This window comes from Aptenodytes patagonicus, chromosome 3, assembly GCF_965638725.1.
Source record: "Aptenodytes patagonicus chromosome 3, bAptPat1.pri.cur, whole genome shotgun sequence".
Taxonomy (NCBI): Eukaryota; Metazoa; Chordata; class Aves; order Sphenisciformes; family Spheniscidae; genus Aptenodytes; species Aptenodytes patagonicus.
In genome coordinates this window covers 25,983,558-26,001,556 of record NC_134951.1, presented here as the reverse complement: position 1 = coordinate 26,001,556, position 17,999 = coordinate 25,983,558, and the positions used below count along the sequence as shown (strand labels likewise).

General features: G+C 34.1%; 1 protein-coding gene across 1 annotated transcript in view; it reads left to right on the top strand.

The window, feature by feature from the left end:
* Positions 1–17,999, top strand: part of CSMD1 (CUB and Sushi multiple domains 1) — a 1,284,461-nt gene that overhangs the window by 1,104,492 nt on the left and 161,970 nt on the right. The window contains exons 38-39 of the mRNA XM_076332906.1: positions 10,860–10,978; positions 16,447–16,516. Coding sequence (XP_076189021.1) covers positions 10,860–10,978; positions 16,447–16,516 — 189 coding nt within the window. The remainder of the gene's footprint in view (positions 1–10,859; positions 10,979–16,446; positions 16,517–17,999) is intronic.

Sequence of the window (17,999 nt, the reverse complement as noted above, 5' to 3'; positions counted from 1 at the left end):
CATCAGTGGATTACTTCACATAATCATATCTAATTAAAACATGCATGTTTGTATTATTACCTCTCTCAAAAACTTTAAATACTATAGAATATAATAAATTCAGTACATGTGCTTGCATAGTATTTTTTAAACTGGAAATGGTTATTACTAAGAGTATTGTAGTCTTTAAAAAAATAATGTGATGATGAGTTAACAGTCTGATGAATGTTTTGATGAAGGTCACAAAGCAAATCCTCTTTAATTTTTGGACATGAACGTGCTCTATTTTCTCACAAAGGACATTCAAGAATTTTCTTGAAAATGGAGTTCAGTTTTGTATTACATGCCTTCCAATATTAATGTCTAAAAATGTTAATATTGTTATTCATCTTTTTAAGTACACATAAGTAAATAAACACATGGATGATCTTTAATAAGCTCTATTTAGGATTGAGATTAAAATTATATAAAATATAAATATGTACAGAATTTTGAAAGACCAGATTTTCAGCTCATAACAAATATTTTAAAGCAAACATAATCCACAAGATAGTCTTATGTTTTCATTTAGTTTCTTGTTTATTTCAAGCATTTATATGCAAGCATGTTGTAGGGTTTTTAATATAATCATTCTAATGGTGATGTAGAATGAGAATATGACTATTACTTCTGCAGAAATTTTTTTAGAATCTACTATTTTGAAAAAGTTCTCTTTTTTTGTCTGGGGAACCTTCCTCCCCAATTGGTCAGCCTGTTTTCCTCCCCAAGCCTTTCCCCTTAACCTGCAGTGATAGCGTAATTTCATATGAAGTGTAAAGAAGTATAAATTTATTCTAGGAAGTTGCTGTACAATGAACATTTTGAAGTTCAATTTTTATCTTTTACTGTATCAGTTTTATTATCCCTGTGAGTCCTGAAAGAAATGTTTTCTGTTAACAAGTAAAAAGTGTTTGGGATCATGCAAGGTCTCTTGGATTTATGCTTTTGTTTGTCTCCTAATTGCCAGTCCCACAACTGTGTTCTGTTAAAGCATCTATTGAGTTCAGTGGTTCCAATATTTCAATGCCAGGGTTTTTCAGAAGTGCAACTCAGTACAGGTCAAGGTAGCAACATTCAGCATTCAGAGCTTTGTTAACTATTCTGTTGATAGTCTGGCAGGAAAGAATAATTTCCTTTCTTACGTGGTTATATGGTCTCTGCAGGGCTAGCAGGAGTACAGTACATCTGTGTGTGTCTCTGACTACAGAAACTGAGCAAATCCCCACAGCAAGAATTTACTGTTTTATATTGACCAGTCACCTTTTTAGAACAAGAAAGAAGCAGAGAAGGAAATACTTTTCCGTGTAACAAGATGCAGATATTGCTAGTGTTTGATTATGAATTCTGAAGCCTGTGGTCATTCGGTCACCTACTGTTTGAAGCAGCGTCGGAAAAATAAATACCTTTGGTTCAGAAGTCAATCTAAAATTTAGAATAAAAATGTCCTTTTTTTGAGGAGTTGTCTTACTAAAACAAATACAGAAATGTTTAATGTCTAAAAGAGCATTCAACATGAAATGCTATGTTAGAACGTCAGGTACTTTTGATAAAAAAAAAGGAAAAGGAGGGCTAGGTTCATAGTCTTTCTAAATAAAATGTATTGCAGCTGTAACATTCAGCTATAGTATGAGGCCTCAGTTCAATTCTTTCATCTTCTTGCAGAAATTTGAACATCTGAGTAGTCATAGTGGGAGTCCTCAATATCTACTTTTAAGGCTGTTCTACTTAATAAGCAGCTGTAGCAGGATTTATATCAGCATTCTAATTACCAGGAAAAATGGTCAATCACTGAAGTTCAGCTTATATTGAAACATTTTGTAAAAAGTAGTAGAGCACTAAGATCAGATGTATAAAGAATACACCACTGTTTTGAGGCCAGAGACCTATGTTTAATGTGTTCATTTAGAGGACAGAGCTGGACTTGGATGTATGTAGGATGTAGGCAATTGGTCATGATACTTAAGTGGGTACATGATATTCAGTTCTTGTTTGAATATGTGTTTTAAAAGTTTCTGGAATGGAATTATAGAAGAGAACTTAGGAGTTTGTCTCCTGTGCTGAAATTCTCTCTATACGTCTGTGATAAGGATATTCCTCTGAGTAACAGCAATGTGGGTTCAAATCATTGCAGGTAACAAAGACCTTCTCTCTTACTTTTTGTAAGTTGTCAGTAGCTGCTTTGCAGGAGTCCACTCTGTTGCCTTCTTTCAGTCTGTCTTCATTGAGGACAGAGGAAAAGCAATGGATTCTGGACCCTGCAGTAAGAAAGGCCTTCTTCCCCATTCATCAATTCTGCTCTTTATTGTAGTGCTTCTCTTTTATGTAGTCACAACAAAAGGAAATTCAGTGATGTATGGAAAAAAGTAGTATTTCAAACATGAATGACAGATTTCCAGAAAGATTTATATAACATCCCTTTCATTTCCTGATCAGAAAGCAAGCTGAGGGGACGCACTAGATTAGAGAGAGGAAGAGAGAGCAAAAAATTGCTGGGAAATATTGTTGATAAGTAAGAGCTAGTATCAGTATAGATTCATTTAAAAAAAACAACAAAATTATGCCAGTTTATACAAGCCGAAAAACTGTCCCTTAGTTTTATAAAATAAAAAGAAATAACAATAAATGACAATAATATAATCATGCAAGCAAACCAGAATTAATATGTATTTATGTATTTTAAAAATCTCCAGCATAGCACTTCAGCAATGTAGATGCAGAGTATTAGCTATTTAATGGTGTTTTACCTATGGACAGACAGAAAGTTCATAGAGAAGAAAGACTCCAAAAATTAAATTTTAGCTAGTCCTCAGAGAACTAAAATTGGTGGGCACACTTTTTATTTCATTTTCAACTAGGTAATTTTGTTCTTCTTTAAAGTATTTTGCTATAGAAATTTGGTGGGTCTTCTGTGACCCTGATTAAAATTTAATAATGGTTTTATCTAAACTATTTAACTTTTAGCTGTGCTTATTTTAGTATTTGAGTAATGCTTTTATAAATTTAAATGCAGTTCTATATAGTTCCTGCTCTTTCGTGGAAGGGGAATGGCTTTGTTTATTAAGTTGTTTTCCTGAGCAATCAATTGCTGTCAGTCAAAACTAGCAATAAAAATTCACAGTTGTTCTGATTTTTTATTGTATTTCAGGGAAATCCACAGAGATCATGACTTAATTATATTTTCTAAAACAATAAACCAAAATACCAAACTTCATAGCTACCTACATCATTCATGGTATACAGTCTTAGAGTTCTTTTCTGCTGCTACATGTACACAGTTCCCAGTTAGCATTAATTGAAATTATATGTATGCGTCAGAGGACACTGGATCCTTTAATATGGTTTTAGATATAAGTATTTTGGAAAGAGAAAAAGCTATCTGTCTTTGAAATTGAGAAAGCTGTAATGCTTTTCATAAGGCAAAAATTTTGCAAATCCTCTTTTTACATTTCACATTGTATTGCATCTTTTTTTTTTTTTTTTTTTCTTTCTTTTAATTTAGGAACCAGGCTTAGTGCTTAATCCTAAAATATTTCAAGAAAATTATTTAAGTAAATGAGCTTTGTTTTAAATCTTTTGAGGATGAATAGAAAATACTACATGAACAGGAAGTGCAATTAAAGTTGCTGTGTATTCATTGTTCTTTGATTAGCAAGAATCATAAATTATTAGAACTAAAACCACTAAAACCCTTCCTATGCAAACACCCAGTAGGTACGAGAGTGTTAGTCCTGGAACAGTGAAGGGATGGCTTTACGCTTTAATATAATTTCTTCTCTAGTGAGAAGTTTTATTCCCCTAGAATTTAGGGAAGTGATTGTGCCCCTGTACTCGGCACTGGTGAGGCCGCACCTCGAATACTGTGTTCAGTTTTGGGCCCCTCACTACAAGAAGGACGTTGAGGTGCTGGAGCGTGTCCAGAGAAGGGCAACAAGGCTGGTGAAGGGTCTGGGGAACAAGTCTTATGAGGAGCGGCTGAGGGAACTGGGGTTGTTTAGCCTGGAGAAAAGGAGGCTGAGGGGAGACCTTATCGCGCTCTACAACTACCTGAAAGGAGGTTGTAGCGAGGTGGGTGTCGGTCTCTTCTCCCAAGTAACTAGCAATAGGACGAGAGGAAATGGCCTCATGTTGTGCCAGGGGAGGTTTAGATTGGACATGAGGAAAAATTTCTTTACTGAAAGAGTGGTTAAACATTGGAAGAGGCTGCCCAGGGAAGTGGTGGAGTCCCCATCCCTGGAAGTATTTAAAAGACGTGTAGATGAGGCGCTTAGGGACATGGTTTAGTGGGCGTGGTGGTGTTGGGTTGACGGTTGGACTCGATGATCTTAGAGGTTTTTTCCAACCTTAATGATTCTATGATTCTATGATTCTAAGACCTTTAGGAATTACAGTGAAGACAATTAACTTTCCAACTATAGATATTACCAGAAAAATGTCAATTCACAATAAGAAGCTGCTGATCATGTCAAGTCCAAATAACTTCAGATCTTGCATCAGCAGGCTACAACAGGGGTAGAAGAGACAAAGTGGACCTAATAGTGTTTCATCTAGCCTTATCTTCTGCATATATTTCAAATTAGAGTAGTACATAAAACTGCTCTAAACTAGCCATTCCAGAATCCTGATATCATTATATGAAAAAAGTCTTCATAATGACATTAGGAAATGAGGATCACTTAGGAACACTCCCTGCATCCCAGGAGACATTCCAAGGAGCAATGAACAACAGAGGAGAGTGTCCTTCAGTCACTACTAAATTATTTATCCAAAATAGAAATTATTTCTCTAGAATAGAAATTGTACATCACCATAGTATTTTAGAATAAATGGATGAGAGTTTCTACTTAAAAAGATATTTTCACGAGTGTAAATGTTATAAGCATGCCTGGGTTTAGATCAGTATGTCAAGGAAAACAGCTTTATTTCAGTAAAATATATTTAGTTTGTTATAATTTGATCACATATCTTATATTCCACACTGTATATTGCTGTTTTAAAGTAACTTTATAGAACTTCATAAATACTTTATAAAAGCTTCAGCCACTGATGACAGCTTATTTTAATCCTAAATATTTCAATATAATTTAAATAATTTAATAAGTATTTGGTTATTTTTTGAAACTTTGTCTTCCTTTTAGGTTTCTGTCTTTATCTTGCCCTCTCCATTTGTGGGTTCTTTCTATGTATGTCTTTATTTTCATGGGAAGGATCTGGGCAGCCTGCTCCTGCAAACCTAAGTTCATGTCTAACCTAGGCAGTACACATGTTCCCCTTGTAGCCTTCAAAACACACAAGTCTTCAGATGAATAATATAATTTTGTCATTTACTTTAGGATGTTTTTGTGTTAGGCATCAAGAATATAGGTATGAGTTGGTTGTCCAAGTTGAGTGGTCACAGTCAATTTGTAGGCTATGGTCAAATTAATGACTTAGATGTTTTTTTTTTTCTTTGGTGTTTTTGTTTTTGTTTTGCTTGTTTGTTTGTTTTTAAGTCAGATACACAAACTCACTCAAATTAAAAGAAATAACTGCTCAGTGTCTTAGAAAAAATTCATTCTGGTCACAACATAATTGTAAGTATTGTTGAGAGCCACTGTGTGGCATTGTTTCTTGTTATTTCAGAAGGGTTGTAGGTGTTAAATTGGTTGCAGTAACTTATGATGAAAAACAAAGCAGTAAATATATGCAACAGATAACTGTAGAAAAGACAGGAATTAATCATTTAAACTAATCCTTCATATTCATGTTTTTTTTTTCTCCCAAAGTGTGACAGAATAAATAACAATTATTTTCACAGCCACCAGCAAGTCCAATCAAAATGTGTTTTGTTGCATTTCTAATATGTACAACAGTAGGAAGAATAAATATTCCCACTATTTGATTGAATTCCTTTTAATCTTAATGAACAAAGGAAACAACTATCCAAACAGTATGGTTCAGAAATGTGCCTGTTTAATTCAATTGCATTTGTGGGCACTGATGTTTCAAGCTTGGTCTTAAAATATCATTTATTAATTCAGTAGTAGTTTCAATATTTTCTTTAATATACAAACAACAAAAAAAAAGTCTGGAAATAATAAGTGTTTGCTCATACAGCATGCTGATTGAACCTCTCAGTTGAAGTCAGATTTGTTTTAGTAAGAACTGAATATATGATACATATAGATAAACACGTAGATTTAGGCCACAAATGTCTATAAGTTTATGTGTGAACATATCCAAATGTAATGATTAGAATGAAAATATTTCAGTAAAAATCCTGGTTTTTTCCAATCAATATTTTAATAGTGTCATCTAGCCTTATTACCTTTAATTAGGATATATGGCACAATTCAGCATCATTCTTTTTGTGAGCTTTTGTTTTACCACTATACCAAGATAATGTAATATGTGTGAGAACATAAGCTTACTTTTAATTACTGTCTCCTTTTCTGAAGCTTCTCTATTAAATGTTTTCAAGTGCTAAAGTTTCTCAGGAGCTGAAATAATGGATTCACTGGTGAGGGGACTAGAGAACAGTGACTATCTTTTGTAGTACTTCTCTATCATAAAGATCTCTAATAAATTCAAAGATAAAAATCAGACTAGCAGAGAAGAAAATGTATTCTTCTAAGTAGCATATTGTTTTTTGTAGGTCCAGATTAAGATCTTTCATGCAATTCGATCTTTAATGCGGCTCTTCAGTGCAGCAATCTTTCCTTTTTCCCTGTATTAAAGCAGGTGTGAATCATAAATATGCCATTTTTAATTTAGCAGGTCCTGATCCTATCAGTATGTCTATACAATTTACTAGCTGTTGACATGAATCTGACCCCTCCTGCAGTAATTCATTGAGATAAATGCATTTTCTCGGCTGGTGACTGAAACATGCAGTTTTGGAAGGGAAGGCTTGGGTTTTGATATACAACATCATCAAAATGGAAAGAACAATTCACTCCAGCTTGATGTTTGTAATATAATAATGAACAATATGTTGCAGTTAGCCACACAGGGGTGGGAGGGAGGATTTCAAAAAAGAAAGCCTGACAACTTTTGGTCAAGCTGTCAAGAAATTCTTGTGTTGTTCAGTTTGCAGCTTTCTGAAATGGACACTAATGGGCATTCACATTGTCAGATATGCCAGCAAGGATTTTCTTTCTGCCAGCAATGGCAGTGATTTTGGGACAGAATTTGAGGTAATTGTAGACATGTATGTAATTATGGAAGTGAGGCATATTTGTCTTATGTCACAGCGGAGCCAAGAAAGTATTTAGCAGGCAGTAAGTGGAAGAAGGTCAGGGAGAGGGTTATCATTCTTGACATTGATGTGTTCTCTCTTGTACTGCATAGCAGAAGCTGAGGTCTGAAGAGCGTGCACTAAGCAATCCTTGTCCTTTTTTGACTGCTTGGACTTGACATTTAACATGTTTTCTCTTTATTACTGACTGTTCACATACAACCTAGTTTAATGTATTTCAGAGTTTCTGAATATTTAAGTTCTCTAATTTGTCCCCGGATACCAGAATTTGTTTGCTTTCTCTCAAGCATTCTTTAGATTTTTGGACCAGTTCTAATGAAACTAGTTATCTAACTAAACTAGCTATCTAACTAAACTAGGTTAGTATTATGTAATGATTAGAATGATGAGGGTGAGGATTCACAATAGTGTTTGACTCTGTTTCCAACTTCCTCTTTGCTTTTGGGGAGGTAATATTGCTTCTTAATGTCAGGTATATCAAATAAAGTCAATTATGAGTGGGTTTTGTATAGTGTTTTGTGATATTCTAATAGAATATTCTATATTATAAATTGTATCATCAGACCAAAGAAGTAGTATATACAAAGTAATATACAAAGTATAAGCAGCTAGCAGAAAGAAAAAGTTTCTACGAGGTTACTAGAATCTGTTAAAGATAAAATACGTAGTGTAATACCGTATCTAACAGTTGCACAGAAAATCACTTTGAAGATTTTCTTTTGATCACAGTCTATTTAAATTCTGTATGCTATTTAACTAATTATAAAAAGAGCTATATTACAGGCACATTATTAGTATTGCTATGCAGTCACTGTTATTTGTTTCTGTTACTCAGAAAAAACTGCAAAAGTAACTTTATTCATACAGATCTAAGACTGCAGGCCTGTAACTCTCAGCACACAGGAATGCTAAGTTCAATCAAAATACAAATTTCTTGAGTACAGGAAGTGAACCTCAAATTTATATTCACAGAATTCAGCAAGTACATTGCTATCTATAAGCAATTTAGTCACAATGTCTTTGTTAGGTGCTTATTTATTTAATATTGGTGAGTTTGGAGCAGATCTTTTTAAATTTTATTTTCTATTCAAGAGTGAGAAGGGTAAGGAAATGCAGAAATAAGGCTTGGTTCACTTAAGTTGTGTCTGAACACTAGATTCTCAAATTAGTAAACAATAGTCTATATGATGAAGTTTGAATTATTGAAATAAGATGTTGCCCTTCACTTAATGCTGGAGCAAACAGTTTGTGTGGATGCAAATCACAGCTACTTAGTACCTATACTCAAAGAAATTTTCCAGACATGGATACATTTATGGTATTGTGGAATACAGAGCGGTTGACCAAAAGAATGATACTAGGAAACTGCAACAAAACCAAAACCAAAACCATTGAAGTTAATGATGATATCCTCATGCCTATTTGGAACATTACAGTTCTACGTAACGACCACACATGAAGTCCCTAGTGGCCACATGAAGTCACCATAACACCATTTGAAAGTTGATTATATTGGTAGAACACTAAAATTTTTAAATTCTGTAGTAGAAATTGCTGAAAATCTTTAAAGTACATTTAGATATTTTCTGAAATTATACATTCTAGTACACAAAGGAACTACTTCAGGGAGATCCTGTAGCTTGCAACTATTAAATAAATCTTTATGTGCTAATTAGAAAATATTTAGTTTAATAACTTTTGCATCTGTTGTTATGAAGACTGCACTTCATACCTTGATAGCTGTCACTCAGCATTAGAATGGCTTGCCATTATCACTGTTCATTCCTGAAAAAAGTGAAATGTAGTAAGACTCAAGGGCACAGGACATAGAAAGAACATACAGGATTATGGAACATATATCCAGGAAAGAAAAAAAATGGCTTGGCAATCACAATTTCAAGTGAAAGTATAAAAGCTATTTCAAACTTCTGTGTGCTTCATTAGGAAAGATACATTTACTTCAACTAAACCTTGAGCTGCAAAAAACTGACTGGAAGTGGGTGAAGTGGGAAACACAAAATTCTTATGTGTGTATTTAAAATTTGTAAGGTATTTATAATTGAGTGAGAAAAGTAGATACATAAAGGTTTAGGGCATAAAGTTAAAACCCTGTCTGTTTCAAAATGTGCAAACAGCATTATCTGAAATAAAATTGTACTTCCATAGAAAGAGTAGGGTCTCGGTGAATAATATCAGATATTTTTTCATGATGAACCATCTGGAACAACAGACTCCAAAATGTCAAATATCAGAGTAAAGCCAAATATCATGTAATTTCTGTACTAAACACTCTGTCAAGTTGCACTTACTGTCACCAAAGGGGTTAGATTTCATAAGAAGACAATGAGAGTTGTAGCTTTTAGTCAGTTGCTTTTTCATACAAGTGAACTGAAGGACACAGAGTATCACATTCAGGAAAATATTATTTTTGTCTGATTTTTACAGAATTTTGCGCTAATAAATTCTAAAGATCTGTTCTCACACATTGTGAAAATAATTTCCATTCTGTTCTGGCTTCTACACATCATATTTTAATAAAATATAGCAGTTAAATATTTATGTTTCAGTAGTAACTTTCTCTAATTAATAAATGACTTCACGATTAAGATTATACATTTTAAATTGATTTTTGGCTTCAAAGAAAGTTTTTAATTTTATAAGGGGTATGAGATTCTGTCTTCAGACCATAAACCGACAAACTAATTCTGCTCATCCTTCTGTTTGCAAAGAAAATCTTAAAAGCACAGAATTATTGAATCTAATCAGCAGTTTCTCATCTGTCTTGTTCATTTGGAGCATTTTAGCTTAGATAGAAGAGATGATATTTAATTTTCAGTTGTACTGACTAACAAACTCCTTAGATAAGCACACAAGGAAAAAAAAAGAAAAATTATATGCACTTGGCAAAAAGCAGAAGCTAGTACTTCAGGTTGCCAAATTTAGATGAACACATTTGATAAATTACTGATCATGGACAGTCTTTGTAAAACTAATCTTCTGTTTGCTAACACCTGACTTAAAAATAGTTAAGAACAGACTGTCCTGTCACACCTATGCAAAGACTTAGTTTTGGGTTAAGAATGCTAAATTTCAAATGTCTGAACTTCTTCATAGTCAATGGAGTCGTCTAAACATAAGGAACACCCCTGGCCTTTAGCTGCTGTTCCAAAAGGCTCTACCACCTAACCTCAGTAGTTCTGCTCATCTATTGTTGAAAAGAGAGAATATGCATACAGTGTATTCCTTCTTCTCTCCATTTCCTTCACAAGGATAATAAAGAAAAAAAAAAAGGCTGTTTAATATACTAGAATTACCATACTGGTTGAAGACAATAAAATGGCATAATATGTGATCATGACATAGTAATTGGTACAATCACAATATGTAATGTTTGTGTTTCAGTCATACCACTTGTATTCTGCAGTGCAGTTCTGAAAACTTCTGTGTTTTAAACAAAACTTCAGTTTAATGTTGCAATACATTTTTAATTAATGTTCTCTTAAAAAACCCAATGCTGTGGAAAGAATTCATTAGAGCAGAGAGTATCAATGAAGAGCTGTTGTCCACTTATTTATGTTTTTTCAATCTTTGTGTTTACTTTCCTCAGCTGTAGGCCTTGCTGCCTGTCCAGAACCAGTAATTCCTAGCAATGGGATCAAATCAGGAGATAGATATATGGTGAATGATGTTTTGTCATTTCAGTGTGAGCCAGGATATACATTACAGGTATTTCTTTCTTTCTTTTTTCTTTGAATTATACAATGTGGAATAATCACAACAAAATGGCAATAAACCCACCCAAAACCTGTTTTAATGAAGAGTCTGTAGTGTGTCCATAGAGGTGATTTAAGTAGAGCCTATGTGAGCACTCCCCCATTATAAAGCTATGAGTGTGTAGCATGTCTGGCCCTCAGTAAATCTGGTCTGACAAATCTTGCTTTAGATTAACATATCATTGAGCAGTAAAAACCATCAAAATGGACAATGAAATAACTTGGTTAAAATGTTTTCTTTAGAAAATGATTTTAGTACTATGCTTATTGAAACTGTACTATGTTTTTCCATTTTTGGAAGTGGTTCCTTTAGGTGAAATTTTAACCACAGTAGTAGAAATACATCATGGGATTTCGTATTCTGCTCAGAAATTGTAGAATTTAGTTTCTAAAGCAAATTTTATTCATGCTAAATCTACTCTTAGAAATCTTTCAAGGAAAGAAATATTACAAATCAGTTCACAGATTGGGGATGTTCACTGTTCAGACACTGGTTTAGTTTCCCATGGTAGACATGTTATTGAGTTGCTGTTTGTAAATGTCACAGCATTATGTAAATCTAAGACTGAAATCTTTTGCCTTTCTTCATTAGTTCCTCTAATTCATTTACATATATTCCACCACTGGTGAGATACATTGAAAACATCTGAGTTCAGAATCTTTTGGGTGGTAATAGGTCTCACTCAAGACAATGTAAAAGCATACCATGGTATCAGAGAAAGCAAAGCATCACAACTTCTGCTCCAGAGAAGGATAAAGTCATGGCTCCCTGTCTGATGTTTGCCAATTCAGTGCTCCCTCAGTATGTATAGGCTTATTCTTTGGTCTCAGTATTCCTTACCATTCTCCTAAAATTCAGACAGGATTCAGACTGAACATCTTAGCTCTAGGCTAACTGTGGGAACACCTGTACTTGAAAAGTCTCTTCAGGTAATCAGCAAAATGCTTACCTTTTCGGTCAAGTCTTTAACCTAATCCATGCTCTTTACATTTATAGCATGACTTGAAACAGCCTGTATCAGAAGCATCCCATATCCATAGCAAAAATATTCTGTCATATATGTATTCTACTAATTAGAAAAGATTCAAGTCTTGTGCACAATAAAGCCTGCTCTATCCATCCTGAGCACTCGCTGCTCATTTAATGGTTCAAGGATTGCTTACAAGCCAGCTGAGTTTCATACATATACTCCTTAAGTTTTTCTCTTTCCAGCAAAGGAAAATTTAATATTATTTTGAAAATACCTACTGGTTTAAAACCTTTAACTTTTGGACTTCATTAACTTTAATTTCCCTATTTCATCTCTCCCTTACAGTATCCTTTGTAGGTAGCAGTAATGACAGTAAGAAAATGAAAGACATACAAGATTTGATATCATATTTTTATTATATGGTCACTTCAAAAAGACTGGCTGTCATTAAAGTTTGACTCCCAAATAGATTTTGACTTCCATTTAAAGACTGCTAATGAACCATTAACCTTTTTCTATTTCAAAATAGCATTAATTTAAGTATATGATGAAATGCCATACTCTATAGCCAAGGCAAAGGTATGTGAACTGAAATTTGATCTTCAGTGCTATCAATTTGTTAGAATGGGGTGCTGGCGTGTTTTTGGCCTAGATGAAGTATCACAGTTCAGTAATTATCACAAGCCAGAGACTATTCCCAATAGGCTGTTTGCATCATGACACTTTGTTTTGGAGATGAATTTGGAAGAAAAAAGTTAAAGAGGTAGATATACAAAAGAATGTGCATTTGAACTCAAGGCTAGAAAACAAGCCCAAGAACTTCCACTAGTACAGATGTAGCTTATATGTTCTTATAGTCCTTTTTTGTATGCATTGAGCTAAATTTATTATTATTAATCCCTAGACTCAGGCCATTCTATTTTAATGCAGAATCTATCTGGAAGTCAGCCTATAATAAACTTGGTTACACAACAATAAATGTAATTGTATTTTAGGAGTTGTTGGATTAAATCAAAAGTAATCTCTTTTTTGCTTCTTTGAGAAAGATTCCTATTTTGAATATTTGTAGAAAAGCTGTGTGGAATTCTTTATGTATTTTTATTCCGTTCCACCCTATGGTGAAAGGCTCAGGATCTGATGGTGATGCTGGTAGGCCTGTCATATAATTGCTGTTCATATAATTGCCAATAAGTGCTTAGCATCTCGTTACTGTGATCCAGGCCACTGCTTCTGAGCCATTAAGACTGAAATATATATAGGCGAACATCTGATTGTTGGGTAAGCCTATAGCAGTGATCTGATAGAAAAAAAGTGAAAAGCTTACCCTATACTGTTTCCTCTGGAGATGGAATAGCATCTAATTCAATTTAGTCCATCTAAAAGCCAGCTATCTGATCTGAATTGGCTGTTTAGGCTGTCATTCTGACACTAGAGATAAACAGCCACACATTTCCAAGGGCTGATTCATACTAAGATTTTGTGTTAGAACAGGTACCTTACTCTGAAAGTATTGTCTTTCTTCACTGGTTAGGACATCAGAAGGTTAACATGGGTATCTAACTTTTAAATGCTCAGGTATGGTGGGGTGACTCCTACTTGTATTGCCCATCATATTGCACGCTCTTCTCTCCCTACCTTTTCAACTATGAAACATCTGAATTTTGCATATGAAAAAAGGGGATGATTCCATTTTTATGACATGGATTAGAAATAGATAAACCCTCAAGATACAGCACCATTGAATTTTCTGTCCGTACTTAAAATAGTACTGCTGAAATATTGAGGTGGAGTTATAACAGTAGAATATGAATACTTGAGAAATAGTTGGAATGAGTACAGGAAACCTTTTGAAGATACACATTGTTAGCCCTGAACTGATGTTTTGGATCTATTTTTACTTAGAAAAAAATCAGAAATGTGAGTTCATAAATACAGTATTATTATAAAACAATCATGTATTTGTGAGGAAGAAATCTGCACATAAGAAACAGATCTGTGTTAATGCTAAACTTTAATACACTGTGTATATCACTATCATAAAACCACACAATGTCTCTTGTCTGTATGCGGGTCTTTTCTGTAGTTCTTGAATATGACTAACTGCACTTTTGTTTTTGTACTTACAGGGATTCTGTAATGAAATACTTTCTTAATATTTCATAGCATATTGCTCCCTAACTGTACTTCTTACCTCTATTTCCTCTATACAAATTTAATCCTATACTGTGGAATCTGACTTATAGAAAAACTAGTTTCATGATCTTGTCTAAAGTGTAAAACAATGACATTCAGTATCCAAATTCAACAGAAAAGAGTTTGAATATTTTCAAAATATTAATGAGGATTTCTATGCTGTATGGACTCTGCTGTAAGAAAGTGCATACACATGTATGTATAGTATGTTGCTCAGACAGGACAAGTAAAAATGGTTCTAAATTAAAAAGAATAATGAAAATAATGTTCTACGAGGCGCAGTATGTTTACTATTCAACAAGTATAGATCAGCATAACTTTGCAGATCCTTTTTTTTTTTTTTTCCACTCTAGCTGTGAATTTACCCTCAGTCTTTAGAGAACATATTCACAGCTAGCAATAACAATCAGGTGTGGATTAGTTTATAATTGAGACTTACCAGAAAAGTTACAGAGCTCAAACTACTACCTGGAGATGCATAAGAAAGGTAATTGCTAGCTGTAGGATTAAGTGTCTCCCCCCAGGAGGGGACTTTAAAAGACCAAAATCAGAGTGTGTTCTTGTTGGGAAGAGGCTTGAAGCCAGAGGAATCATTTAATTTTATTTTTCAAAAGATCTTTTATAACCCATTTTACTTTTTTTCCTGACTATGGTAGTTAAATTATGGCTTCCCCCTGACTCACATCAGAGACATGCAATCATAGAAGACTAGGAAGAGAGAATAAAATAAAACAGGGAATATTTCAAGTAGCTAAGATTACACAATAAGTGCATGCACATTTTTCCTTTAAAATAAAAAGGTTCCTTAAAAAAAAAAAAGTATTTTATTGAATTGTTATCAATTTGTAGCATTTTTATAAGAAAAAGACTAATTTAATTTTTCATAATTTTAATGAAAACTGATTTTTTTTTTTCCTTCCAAACAATTTTTGGAAAAGTTTCAGTTTGTCTTTCAGAAGCTGATTGTCTAAATATACTTAACAAAATGATTAATTAATGTAGTTTTATTCTGTACAATTCTATATGAACTTTATTCAAGGTAGTATGTGTAGTTTCTTTTTTGTAAACATGCCAAATGATGTGGAAATAATTTCATCAAATGGATTTTCTTTTACTGCAGTTTACTTATTCTATCTTTTTCTTATTTTTATGAGAATTTGATTGCTATGGAAAATTAATATTTAAATAAATCTTCATATTATATTGATAAAATGTGCTACCTTACTGAATATTAGACTCTTAATACACTTAATAAAAATAAACAAGAGATGTTAAGTGATTTGCCCAAGTTTGTATATCCAAATGACTAAAACAGGAACTAAACCTTGCTATCAGTCCCATGTCTCAATCTTTATATCAGACTCTCTCACTCCTGCCAGTTTATTCAGCTTCCACATTCCAACAGCAGAATGTATAACCTGAGTTCCTCAGAGGACAGAATTGACAAAAAAACTTTTGTTTGTGCTACTGTTAAGTTTTCAGCTTGAACTGTTACCAGTGCAAGCAAAGCTGGGAGCATTTTACAGTTGGTCCTGGGCAGCTACCCTGACATATGTGGGAACAGGCTTTGCAGATCACTTCCACCTACCACATGATTCTGCTTGGTTCTTGTGATGTTTCTTAAAAATAGGCAGAGTAAATTAAACATGACAGCTAAATAAAGAGGCACTTGTACTTTTATAGCTGTCTGCCAAGATGTTGCATGTATGCAGTGGGTCATGTTGTGAGGCCATGTGAGAGTTCAAGGCCTGCTGGTAATTGTGGATGACTGTCTTGGTGTGGTCCACATCCTTACCTTCTGTAGCAAGCAGAGGTAGAACAAATTCCTCTCTGGGTCTGTACTACTCAGAGCAATGGTTGATTCACTCCAGATTGCAGCCTGAAAATGAACTAGTATGCTTGTACTGTGGATGAGAACCCTGGAATTGAAATAGGGAGTGAACCAGTTTGACTGTATGAATGCATGGAGTCAGATGCCTCTGTCTTGTAACCAGCCTTATATTTAGTCAAAAATGTGAAGAGGTTTTCAAGTTATCAAACAAGAGTGTTTTAGAACATTTATCCAGTAGAAAAATAAGAACATAAAACCTGAAGTATTTGAAAATAAAGTTTAACAAATTCATAAAAGTAATTATAATACAGTTGGTTGACATAAGAAAAGACACAGATAAGATGATCCAGGTCCTCTGAAGCTCTGCCTTCCTGGAAAGTCCCATAGTGAGTATCTGTAATCTAATATTTTGCGCTTTCCAAACAGGGCCGTTCTCATATTTCTTGTATGCCAGGAACAGTTCGACGCTGGAACTATCCATCTCCTCTCTGCATTGGTATGGACACTTCCTTGATTTCAGTGTGTTCTGAACATCAGTCAGAAGAAACGCCTTTGTCATGTCTATTGTTCCTTCACTTAATTCTGTTTCATTCAAAACTTTTTTGAGTTTCCATTTGTATCTATGAAATACAGAAAAATTACAATAATTTTTTTCTTTATATATAGTGTATATGATATTTAAAAAAAAATTGTGAGAGTGGGCAAAGGAGGAAACCCAGATGTTTACCGTTGTTTAGCTTGACCTGAATATTCTGCTCTGAATGAGGCTGAATCTTCTTCAGAAGGGAGAGGTAGTTAACACAATCCTTTTGCAGCATGCTCAGCTTGGAGAACCTTCTCAAGAACAAGGCAGGTCATGCAGGGAGCTGAGGAGACTACTCAAAGAAGCAGGCGGTCTATCTGCAGTGGAGAGCAGCTCTGAAGCCAAGACTTCAGGGGTGGTGGAATGAAAAAGAGTTTTAGGGATCCAGAAAAGTCTGGCTCTTTTCATCTGAGAAAGCTTTTAAACGATGCTGAGTTAAAAAGCAAAGCTGAAAAGAATTTCCCTTTCGAGCACACTAAGACCTTAACCAACAGATCTGAGTTTTCCCTGTGTAGATAATAATCTTGTTCTACTGTATTGTTTCTTGATTAAACAAAGTTTAAGAAAGTCAACATTCTGGTGTCTTTTGGCATGTTTATTTCAAGAAAAAGCAGGAATGGAAGGGAGAGAAGCACAGCTCTATCATGACGTTCTGTCATTTCAGCTTTGAAATGCATTCTTCAGTGAATGTTTTTAACTTCAATATTCAGTCAGCAAAAGCTGTTTCTTTTAGCTTCATATATACGAGGAATTTAAAAGACTGGGATGATATCGAGCAATATTAATGTGAAATGGTTTTAAAGATTCCTTGTCAAGTTGGGCCTATATATTATTTTGTATTGTCAACTTCTACAGAAGCAGTCATTTCTGATTAATATGAAAGCAGTGCAGTTCCTTCAAATCAATTTTAGAAATGGAAAATTTATTCAGGAAGGTGTATTTTGGGGTTTGGGTGGGTGGGTTGTTTTTTTTTTTGTGCTAATCTTATGTTTCACCCTGTATATTAAATACAGTTCCTATTTGCAAACAGTGTGCTCATTGGTTTTTTTTTTTTTTCCTTTAGTTCATGAAATTTTGCTGTCCTGGAAGCTAAAATACCCCCAAGAAAACAAACAAACCCTTAAAACGTGACCCCCTCCTCCCCCACCTCCAACCATTAAAATGTTGATTTTTCTAGAAATGCAAACCAAAATCTGTTCTTTTCACTAAATAATGTATTTAACATTGCAGAGAGGTAGAGATATTTGAGAAGTTTGAGACTGATTTCTCAGCTTTTTAGTGGAGTTTTTCCTATTTTGATGCAATTTCTTGTGTCATCTAACCAGTAGATTATTTTCATTTTTTCAGTACAATTATCACAACGCACAGTATCACAATTCTGTTACCAGATCATACA